This window comes from Scophthalmus maximus, chromosome 4 (assembly GCF_022379125.1).
Source record: "Scophthalmus maximus strain ysfricsl-2021 chromosome 4, ASM2237912v1, whole genome shotgun sequence".
Classification (NCBI taxonomy): Eukaryota; Metazoa; Chordata; class Actinopteri; order Pleuronectiformes; family Scophthalmidae; genus Scophthalmus; species Scophthalmus maximus.
Window position 1 is genome coordinate 19,088,970 of NC_061518.1, and position 11,808 is coordinate 19,100,777.

Sequence of the window (11,808 nt, forward strand, 5' to 3'; positions counted from 1 at the left end):
TGTAATAGTGATAATATGTCCAACCAGATATGAAAGAGTCTTTAATAAAGAAACTCCTCGTGCAGTTCTGCACTCTACTGAGCACATTTTCATTCATTATTTTGATGAATGAATTGATTAAATATAAAACAATCTTTTTGGACTGATGTGGATAATCAACATGCTTGTGAACGCCTCATTTTTAGCAGCTTGTGAGTTATGGTTTGCATGTCGAGGCGTTTGCCAAACAGCTAAAGCTAGAGAAAAAAAAGCCAAATTGAATGACCTTACTTTGTAAAGTGCCTTGAGACAATGTGTGTTGTAAATTTGGCGCTATACAAATAAAACAGAATTGAATTGAATGCTAATATCATTGTCTCGTCAAACCCTTGGCGGTGAAAGAAGTTGTCACATAATAACACACATTAGTTGCGACTGATATTTTCAGGGCATGGGCTCTAATGTACATGTTATCTATCTCCATCGCGCTCCTGTCTCTGGAGACATGTCTTTCAGTGAGAGGCGACGCCAAGTTGGACGTGTTAACGCCCTCGGTCCGAGAAGGCTTCTTTTACAGACGCGCCTGGTGGCGTCCGTGGTCTATCTAAGCTCGATGCTGATATTACATTTCTTGCATCTGCTTTGTTGACAAGCCATGGATGTTCAACATGAGCACTTTCTTGTTAGCAGCCACGCCTCTTGTCTCGTTGTCACGTGAAGGCTATAAATGGTTGGCAGGTCCACTATGGCTGCAGGGAGTGGAGGCAGAGTGCTGCACGCACAAGCACACACAAACGGCTGCGCTGTCGCACATTGACGCAACTCATCTACAGCTATTAATAATACACAGTCATTCTTAAAAGTACAGATACAGGCAACACGGGGTATTGTGCCTTCTTTCACAGCAGGGTATTGCAATGCTTTTCTGATCTAGTACCGACATGAAGCTTCCACTAAATGAGAACAAATACTGTCCTCGCACATTCAACCTTTCAACACTACAGGGGCAGAGTGTATTCAAAATACTGCAAATAGAGCGCGCCCCCCCACTGAGACCGTTGAAACAAGTGCCTATATAATTGGACAATCCTACTTGAGGATGCGGCGCTTTTTTAAAATCCTCACCTGCAGAGTCGCTCTAACAAGGATTTACAAAGACTTATCATGGCCAGCCCCAGTTGGAAAGAAAAATCCTCGGCTTCGGGTCAGACTGTAATCCTCACAAAAAAAGTTTGAACATAAAGCCTCGCAACGCTCACATGAAGCAGCGGCGAAGTTACTGTGGAGCACCGTGTCTTCCTGGAAAGGTGCGTACGTGCAAATTATTGAGCCACCATTTTACAGACCACGTGCATAAAGAGATACACTTGTTTGTATGTTCTCGATTTGTGACATCTGAGAAATTCATAACCCTGAAACTATATAAATGTGACCAAGTGCAAACGTCCCTTTCCTCCCGAGGGATTCAGGTGAAAAATCGGGTTGGAACAATTTCCGGAGTTTGCCGTTCACAGATTGTGCGAGTCAGTCGCGTTCACAACAGCAGGAACATTTCCGGGAACATCCCGGCGAGGGGCAGCGCCTGCGAGCTTGCGGCGGGGAGGACATGACGCCCACTCGCTCGCTGAGAATTTTCCAGAGACGCTGTGTTCCAATGTGGGCTGACGCTGAGGAATCGTTCCGGAAAAATGTCAAGACTTCAGTGCATGTCTCAAAACAGCTTATATTAAAGCGCTCAACTCAGCAGCACAATGACAAAAAGACAGAACCTGGACAGTTTGGTGACGAATTATACAGGACTAGCAAAAGATTGTGCAAGCTTTCCATAAAATACACGATAGACGAAAAGAGATTCTAAAAGGTGGCAACACAAGGCCAGACACCTTCAGGTTGTAGACACCACCAGGACGGCATGGTGCAAATGGGAGCGACATCCCAGACAACGGGTACAAAAAAGAAACAACAGTATTTTGTTTTTTTGAATCCCACGTCGCTCTCCACTACTACACGCTTTTCATTTAACCCCAACACCTGACAAAAACCCTTCTCTCCACATATTGCTGAATCTCACTAGTTGACAATAAGGATTTTGCTCATCGATAACATCTTTCAAAATACTGTTGCTGCGAGGTCTTTAAACCATATTTGCTGTCTGTTAAAGACCTATGGAGAGGGGGAAGAGGCAACTGTACACCTGACTGAGGGAGATCCAAAGCATAAAAAGAAGAGTCAATTAACAAGAGACAACAATGATCTGTTAAATCAGCTTGAACAGCCGCGCGCTGGCTGGGTGACATTCGTAAATTATGGCTTCCTGTTTGTTCTGCCGATAAAAAGGATAACGTTATGTATGTGAACACGAAACCTGCAGAACCGAGCCCGTGCGGGCCGCTGACAGTTTGACTGAACAAACACCGGCGGCACGGCAGAGAGCTGTGCGAGCTTTACTCGGTCCCCTAATCTCAGTGTTGAGGGCATGAGGGCGGAAAATACACATGTACAGTAACAGTTGTGTTTTGTGGGATCAAAAACTGGGGCGGCGGAGAAGAAAAAAAACCTTCCTTCACGCAACACTCCTGTGACAGGATGCAGACACTGGGGCATATGAATGAAAATGTAAAGCCTGAACCAACTGTGAGCTCGCCACAGGACACAGGACAGGTGCGAAAGCAAACACAGGGGGAGGAGGGCGAGGAGGAGGAGGAAGTAACACAGAGGTGAAATCAAGATGACCGCAAAAATTTTTTGGAGCACACTTGTGATCGGAGGCAAGGTCTTGGGAGGAAACAGTGGTGCACAGTGTGTATGTTTTCACCCCAGTCCTCGGTGCATGGGGCTGGGCAGACACTGGCAAACATTCCTCAGCGGGATCACACTCGTCATGCAGCATGTCCTTAACCTCAGTGACTCCGAGCAGCTCGGGCTTCTCCAAATGAACCTTCCCGCCTGCTGGGTGAGTCCCTGAGGGGGCTGACGTGACAGGGGGGCTCCAATAAGGACACGGACAGCCATTGCACGCGTCCTGCCGCCGTGTGTCTCCACGTCCACTTTTGTGCCGCTGAGTGCACAATCGGCTCCGTGCATGGGGCCACGACTTAGGAAATAGGGCAAATGGGGTCTCTGAGCTGAGAACCGAGCATAGAGAGGCTCGAATTAGAGCAATACACCCATAAAGTCATCACAAGTAACCCCCCACCCCCCCAGGCAGCAGCAGGCATCACTGAGAAAGGAGAAGGAGAACATTCCCTAAATTGACATGTCTAGTTAAAGAAGATTAGATTAAAGTTAAATTAGAGACACTGACTGTGGGTAAAGTGTGTAGTTCACGCTGTTGCTTGGCTGCAGACACAGGCAGCCCTCACATTTCACCCAGTGGAGACACAGTCGGCCTGAAAGCCTCAAAGTGAAGCAGAACAAAAGACGCACAGTTGTCAATGTTTTTTTTGTTTTTTCACTGAGGTGTGTGTGTGTGTGTGTGTGTGTGTGTGTGTGTGTGTGTGTGTGTGTGTGTGTGTGTCAACACTGGTCACGCACACACCGATCCTCTCCACAACACTCCCTGCAGCGGCAGGTGACTTGTATCTGACAGAGTGAGGTGGATGTCGCAACCCAGCGCAGACAGCCGTTGCGCGGCCGTGATATAACAAGTTCTGCCGGTTGTAGCGATTCATTCCTCCGAACCTCAAGTGTGTCATTAACAGACCACTTTTTTTTCTTTCTTTTTTTTTTACAAAGAAAACGAGGCAGCAGTCGTGTTGAGGAAGTGTTGTAATTTCTGGACTTCGCCACGCGTGAGGAAAATTACACACGGCGCGTAAATGTTTGGAGAGATTTGGCGCAATGGGGCGAACGAGAATATCCGCTTTTGGTTTCCTCTGGCTGGTGATTTAAAGTGTGTGTGTGTGTGGGGGGGGGGGGGGGGGGGGGGTTGGAATAAACTTCACCCACCTTCTCCTTGTTGTCGTGGTCCGAGGGCGGCGAGGTGGGGGACTTAACGGAGAGCGCCTGGGCGACCGCCGCGACGCCGCCGCCCGGAGCCGGGCTGCTCTTCTCGATCGTCTCCACCTTGATGAGTCGGTGCTTCGGCGACACGTACTTGATGTCCGGCGAGCCCACGGCGTTCGAGCCTGGCCCGAACGAGATATTTCCGCCGGGAGTGTACGGGTCCTCGAAGTCCAGCTCCTTCTGGAGTTTGTACGCGGCGAGTATGTCCGGCTGCGCGGGACTCGGGAAGGCGGCCCCGGAGCTCGCCTGCTGGAAGCCCGGCGCGCCGGGCGCACCGGTGTGACAGTGTCTGTAGTCCGGCTTCGGCGGCGCCGGCGGGGGCGCTTTGGTAGTTTTGAATCCCAGGTGCTCCTTGAACCACTTGGCCATGCTGCCTGTGCATCGCTCACAGGTCGAGGACTGTAGTCGAGTTCCACCTTCCCCTGCCGGCGGAGCCCGAGTGTGTTCCGCCAGGAGTGGGATCCTCGGGTCGCCCAGCCGAGTGGGTCCGGGGAGCGAGCCGCCGGTCTCGTGCGTCCGGAGAGGAGTGAGCGAGCGAGAGGTCTGCCCCGCCGCAACTCTGCCGCTCATACACACTCACACACACACATACTCACTCTCTCACACACACACACACGCGCGCGCGCGCTCGCACACACACACACACACACACACACACACACAGACGCTCGCGCTGTAGTCGCGCTGACTGCTTGGCACCGCGCTCCTCGCTCCACACGTCAGGTTTCCAGACTACGCAACATGACATGGGAGCGCCTGTGCAAGAGGAACACACACTTACACACTCTCACACTCACACTCACACACACATACACACACACTCACACACACACACACACGCCCCCACCGACAACCTGCGCTCCCCACCTGAGAACGATCACTGCCCCCTGCCGGAGTGGTAAAAACTCCGCTGAGGGTCCACCGCTGCAGGAAGCCCCAGCCAATTGGGAAGATGAATACATGAATAAATAAATGAATAAAAAACACAGAGCTCCCATCAGATGTCTGCAGGAGTCAAGGGTTGTGAGGTGGTGGTGATGTTGGTGGTGGTGGTGATGATGGTGATGATGATGATGGGACAGTAGCAGTGATAACCTGGTATATAAGTATATACAAATATACTTATTGATTTAAATGAATAGTACCCAATGTAAAATATCAGATAGAAGCATTTTTCCAACATTTAGCATATTGTGCATAATGCTACATGCAACTCTCAAAGGGGGCGAGAGCTGACCGCAGACGGTCTGTCTCATTCGTCCTTGCCCAGGTCCAACACCCATCGTTGATCCTTAACTCCACATGGTGAACCAGTACAAAAGATTAGGCATATTCAAATTTTCATAGATAGATCATTACCCATGTAGGCCACTTTGTATGGTTGGTGTTGCATGTAAAATACCCACACAGGCATTCATTATTTGAATAAGATTGAAATAAAGAGCATTTTCTTCCCAACCATATGTGCAAAGTAATAGAGCCTAGTGCTCAACACATTATCCGAACCAGTCAGACTCAAGGGTAAAACGTCCTGCTCGTTCCCAGTGCCCTCGTGTCCAGATGGCCACTGCAGACATGTTTTAATTGCAAATTGCATTGCAAATGACCAGTGGAGAGGGGTTGCTATAGAGTCTGTATGAGCACTGGACTCTGTTGTAGCTGAAATTCATCACACGAATCCACGAGTGGAAAGGGGTGAACTGTTAAAGGAAACAATACAAGCAAAAACATCCCTCCTGAAGCGTTTTTTCTATCTCTTTGACTGAGCGGGTCGCGGCTTCACAAGCTCAGCTCTTAATTGCATTTGCAATCAGAGGGAGGACAGATGAAAAAAAAAAAAAAAATCCCATTTCCCACCCCCCTCCCACAGACATATTCCAGCAACAGTCGGCATTAACAGGAGTCATGGCTGCAGAGCAGGCAGAGCAGTGGGCTTTTATGGAGCAATATTTCTTTTTAATAACACCACACGCACACACACACACAGCCTTGAGCAAGTCACAGTGTACAGATCAGAGTTTAACCCTGGCAGGCCCCTGGGAGAGACAACTCCATGCTCCGAAGATCAAAATAAAATCTACTATTTCTGCCTTGAAATCCTGCCATCATTGCACTTTAGGCAGGCACAGGGAAATCTGACCAGTGCAATTTCCTTGCACTTTAAAGGAATGATTGCATCCCACAGCCAAATATGCTCTAATCGGTTTAACTTGTGTATTTTACATAGAAGCTTTAAAACAAAAGACGAGGGAAGTGGGTTCAGATGGCCCTTGGTTTATTGCAGCGCTGTTTTTTTCCCCTTCTTTCTCTAGTTGTGGGTAAAACAATCTCTCAGACAGAAGAGCCCAAAGAGGAAAGTCTGATCCAGCCTACGCGCGGTATATTTTAGTGCCGCACTGCTGTCGGTTTAACATCAGCGCTGCATTTATCTGTGATATAGATATTGCCAGAACTGCGGGGTAATGGCCTCATAGTCTCATGCTGTAGGTAATAGAGGATCGGTGGCAGGAGCAGGTGTGTTATTGAGGTTACCGAGCTTGACTCACATCACAGATCTTTTATGGCATTGCAACAATTGTGTTCGCCAATTTTCCTGCAGCTGCCATCACTGACGCCCTTTGAAAATGCAAATCCTGTAATCCACTACCTCGTAGGACACAAATAGTCATCTTAAGTATCCTACGCAGGCACCGTTCTTGCCAACTCGAGGCATATACGCACCAATTGTCAATCCTTCTCATCATAGAACAAACACTCCGCATGTGACAGTTGTCGGAGGACGTTTTTCTAGAGCTGGCCCTGATATATAATATTGTCCTTTACGTCGGCAGTGCTCAACGAAAACGCACATTCTCAGACCTACACTTTGTCTGGTATGTAATGTAAAAAGCCATCACTTATTGCAATAGTCCTTTAGTACCATTCACCTTGTAACCTGCTGCCCCGATAGGCTGCGTGGCTTGGTGTTCTGACAACGATTAGGCTTCAGAACAAACTTCCTATCCACGTACAGTATGTGCAAGTGATTGGGCTGTCGCTAGCATGGGGCTCGGATTTAGAAAGAGTGCAACCATGTACAGAGCTCAGGCAAGACGACAGCTTAGGTGTGCAAGCTTGTAGGTGATAGTTAATACCTTCAACGTTTGCGAGACATGTGACGATTTTATTTTCCTCTTTAAGTTCTGTTGCCTGCAGGGTTTCTCAGGCTCTGCAGGTAGAATCATCGTGATAGCTGTGGAAATCAGGGAAACAATCAAAATAGATCAACCCCATATTTGAGGGCAAATTAGTGATATAAATGCCTCCTTGCCTGTTTATGATCTGCATATACCTTTTAAGTATTTACCACTTTCTTATGCTGCATTATTAATGCTGTATTGGTGAGTTTTTTCACACCACATTGCAGATGCTTAGTACATGCTTTGTCATCCTAATGCCTTGTGTTCTTGTCTCAGCAGTCTGGTGAATTTTGCAGAATGTCAAAGCTCAGGTTAAAGAGGATGCAAATATGACTCTGACACATCTGCAGAGGTTCAAAACAGTTCACCTTTACTGAGAAGCTGAGGTAAGTGCAGCAGGAGGGCATGGCGGGGTCTGATGACAGGGGACTTAGTGCTCGGGACAAGGCAAGCGGAGAATGAATGGATTCATGGATGAATTTGGACACAGACATGCTTCCGAATTCAAAAATACTCAACAGAAACACTATTCATGTGCTGTATTGTTGCACTACTACTGCACCAGGCCGGAGGAAAAGTGCCACCGGGGTGGTGGCCGTAACTGTGTCAAATTATGCAGTTGAAAAAAAAATCATTGCTGTACGTGACGAAATGCTGAGCAAACAACGGTAGCAATTTGTGCAAATGGGTATTTAATACATTTTGTCGGATTCCTTTTCCACAGAGGAGCACAGGAAAGCCCCAGACGATAATGCAATAATTTGCTGTCAAGAAAAAAAAAGAAAGAAATTGAAATAAATTTGGCTGCAAAAACACATTTTTATGTTCACACTGACACATGCTGACATTGAAATATCTCCTTTAAATGAACCCTTGGGAATGGGAGGCAGGTGATTCGTTTCACCGGTGTTACACTATTTTGACTTTCAGTCTTATCTGAAATAAACTCAGCAACTAAGGCAAAGATCACCACGTCTTGACAAAGACAAATACAGCCAGGTAAATATTCATAACATGAATTTGTGGTACCATACACAAAACACACGCACACCCCTCAGTGTGTGTTAATGTGTTATATTTTTAGCCTGATTCTCATTCAGCTCCTGTAAATCATCCCTGTGTGGTCTCAATATTTTTGTTACACATTAATTATTCATCCAAATATTCATACCCTGTCTGATAAACATACAGAACATCCCCTCCGGTGGTCTCCATGGAAACATGATTAAGTGATTTAAGCAGGCAGTGGACATTTCATGTCAAAGCCCCCCCGCCCCATATCGTTCATGCATTTGTTTTTTAGTTTTTTGTTCTCCAGACTGAGCGGGTTGGGAACATCTCGGACGTTGTAAATCTCCCCTGACTGTCAACGAGTGCATCACCAAGGTCCTTAAGCGGGGAAATCAATATCTAATTGCTCAAAGAGACAGCAGAGGACTGTGGTTGCGCTGAGTAGCTTCCACCGTGAACGCACTGTAGGAAACAGTTGGAGCGGGCCGTGAGGCAGCTGCTGGTAGACAGGAAGTGTGCAGAACAAAACCTCCTGCATTAACAAAAAGCTCAATTGAGAATAATCTTACATTTACATTTAATTTCAGAATTCAAATCAGCATGGAGTCACTCCGGTCAAAGTTAAGAAAAGGTACAATATTCAAAGTCGTGTCATGGGCTTGTTATTTTCATTTCATATTAATCATTAAACTTGTCTTTTCGTATCCCTCCAAATTAAAGAAATCATGGCCACAAGTCTAATATCTGATTTTATCACCCAGCATACACATGTCCAGTCTGAGCCGTATGGAGATTTCAAAACGTGCCATGAAACTGTCTTCTGCCCGCAATCTACACCTCCACCTCGTGACTTCAGTGGGTATTTAAAGAATGAAGGGATTTTAAGTGTTTACTTTCAGTCATTCGCTCTATTTCACTGAAAGTGCGCGTGTGACCCGTGTTCAAGTGCATTATCCAAGCAAATAGGGGGACGGATATAAAACTGATATACATCCACGGCATCAACGCAAGAGCATACACAGTAGAGGTCAGAGCACTGTGTAATATTTTGCCAGCAGCTCCTTAATAAAAAACCACGTTGCCCTGTGGGCTTTTATCTCTTGTGTTTGAGCTACTGTGTGTGTGTGTGTGTGTGTTCGTGTGTGTGTGTGTGTGTGTGTGTGTGGATCAATCTTCCCCATTTTCTGCAGTATTACTGCACAACTTTGTTTGCTTTCCCATGTCTGTCAATCAAAGTGCAGGCTGGGCTCTTCAGAGCTGTAGCCTCTTTGAGCTTCTCATCCAGAGAGTGCGCGGCTGTCACCTTTGGTCGTTCCAGAAAGGCTCGCCACCGCACTGATGAAATGAGGTAGCAAATGGTTGCCTCCGCTGCGAAGGAGGACAAGGACGGATTACTAATCTGATTCATGTGTGTGGCCCCCCCCCCCACGTTTGCTGGGATGCAGGTGCGCATAGATATGAGCTAAACGTATATTCACTGTTTTTTTTGCGGACTTTGTTGGCGGCGGTGGAGAACAGGTGCAGTATATTGCAGTGCAGTGAAGCCTGACCCGTGTCTCCGCCCAGTCTTGCTTGTTTCTCCTCGTCTGAAGTACATTCATCAGAGCAACACAATTTGTTCTGCACTTGCAGAAGAAGCATTTAGATCCTTTACTAATGTAAAAGTTATGTAAACTTACTGCTGGATAAAGTAAAGGTCCTGTATTTACAGTTAACTTAAGTGGATGTGTAAAGACATTAGCAGTAAAATATTCTTGAGTATTAAAACTTAAATTTTGTGTTGCTCTTTGATTAGTATTACTGGTGCGATAACTTGTTGACCACATATGAGTATGTGTAGAGTTGGTACTTAATTACTGTCACCACAGCAGTTTTTTCCTCCTTCGTTTTCAATAGTTCTGGTTAACAAAAGTGCAAGAATGATGCACATGATGTTCACTTCCTCACCTTCATCTCCACAAAGATGCTGAAGCAAAGTGAGAGCAATACAACAACGTTTGGTTCTAATCTGATACCAAATCATGTGTATATTTATAGCTGATAACTGACTGACTGATTTGCCAATTATTGTGCATTCTTTTCACTGTATTGATTAATGCTCATATCATCGCACAAATATTCAGATACAAGACTGTTTTTATGATAAATAGCATATTTAAAATGTGTTAAAATCTTTGCTGCGTGAATTTTCAGAAATATCAAGGAAATGACTGATGACTGCATATACACAACAGCAGCTGACGTGAAGAGTCCATGCACCAACATGAGTGTGCACGTGCCCATGATGTGGCCTAGCATGAGTCTCGCTTATTTTAATCTTGGTATCGACCCAATTGAGATTCGCACAGATACACACAAGTATTAGTAGTATTAACAGAAATTGATCCTCCCACTTCTACAGCCTTCTCATACAAATTTGATATTCCAACAGTAATTCCTAAGGCCAGACGTCACTTACTCTGCCCTCCTTTCCCTAGAAAGCGTGTCTCTAACTCAGGTAATACAGTTAACATGGTGGTGTGACCTTTGATGATTAGAGCTTAATAATATCCTCTATCAATATACCAACAACTTCTGTGAAATGTTCCTTCTGCTGGTTTGCACACTCAATTTGACTGGAGCCAGTGTTCCCCTCAAATGATTTACTTTTTGATGCACATGCCAGACCTATGGCATAGATCCGGGGCGGAGATACCTTCCTTTTTCTTACAGAACTATGCCACAGCACTTTTTCTGGTTCTCCTGAAAGCTCCAACCTCGGACTCTTAAACGAATCATGAAATGCTGTCATTGCAGGGTAAACAGCGTGTCTGCAGACTGGCTCACCGAGGGGAACAGATGTAATCTCCGGTGTTTGATGTTGGCCGAGTGCGACCCATCCTCGGCGGCAGCTTCCCTCTGTTTTTTGGCAGCCCCAGCTCAGCGCAGTCCTCCGATTGAATCTCGTCTCACTGGACTCTCCATCTTGTGTGCTTCTCGCTGATCTAACAGCATGTAATAGTGAAACTTGCAGCCCTGTCAATTATTTATCCTGCTAAATATTTTCTGCCAGCCTTAGTTAAATGACTCCTCTGTCGCTCTCCTGTGGAGAGAGTGACAGAAGAAGTGTCGGCAAGAGAGGCACTCCGGTCGACACGTTACCTTTTGAACCCGGCCAAGTGTGTCACCCAGATTGATAGAATCCACATTGTCAAAGTGTGCAAAATAAGGATTTAGTCCCTATTAACTGGGATCCAATGGTGTAGTTGAAATGATTAAGATGTTGCAAACCCTTGGAGAAAATGCGGTTGAGTATTTGGCACATATCCTGTGTGATGTATTGCCTCGATGAAGAACATTGAAGGACAGGGAACTAATGAAATTCTGATTTGCACTTTTTAAAACGTGGACTACACGATTGAATGCCATTTGTTCCGAAACATCAGACACAGTTCTGCATTTAAAGTAGAGGGGACAAAAAGGTATTTCCCAACCTTTTCCTTCCGTGTTCATGTTAGTTCGAGACGCATCGTACTATCATGGGTGCAAGAATGACGGTTGTGAAGTATCCCAGTTGGCGATGTGAGTGTATCGTGTGTGACAGTGATAGATCAGAGCAGCATGGTTCAAAGGACTCTCCTCTCCACTCAGTGTG

At 46.1% G+C, this 11,808-nt stretch overlaps 1 protein-coding gene across 5 annotated transcripts in view; it reads right to left on the reverse strand.

Moving 5' to 3' along the window:
• LOC118302464 (SH2 domain-containing adapter protein F-like) overlaps window positions 1-4,792 on the reverse strand; it is a 95,470-nt gene extending 90,678 nt beyond the window's left edge. For 2 of the 5 annotated variants that reach the window (XM_035628612.2, XM_035628611.2), the window contains exon 1: window positions 3,928-4,792. In XM_035628612.2, the coding sequence (XP_035484505.1) occupies window positions 3,928-4,554 (627 nt within the window). In that variant the 5' untranslated portion in view covers window positions 4,555-4,792. The remainder of the gene's footprint in view (window positions 1-3,927) is intronic. The other 3 variants (XM_047331437.1, XM_035628613.2, XM_035628614.2) reach the window with 3 other exon arrangements.
• Window positions 4,793-11,808: the final 7,016 nt, after the last annotated feature.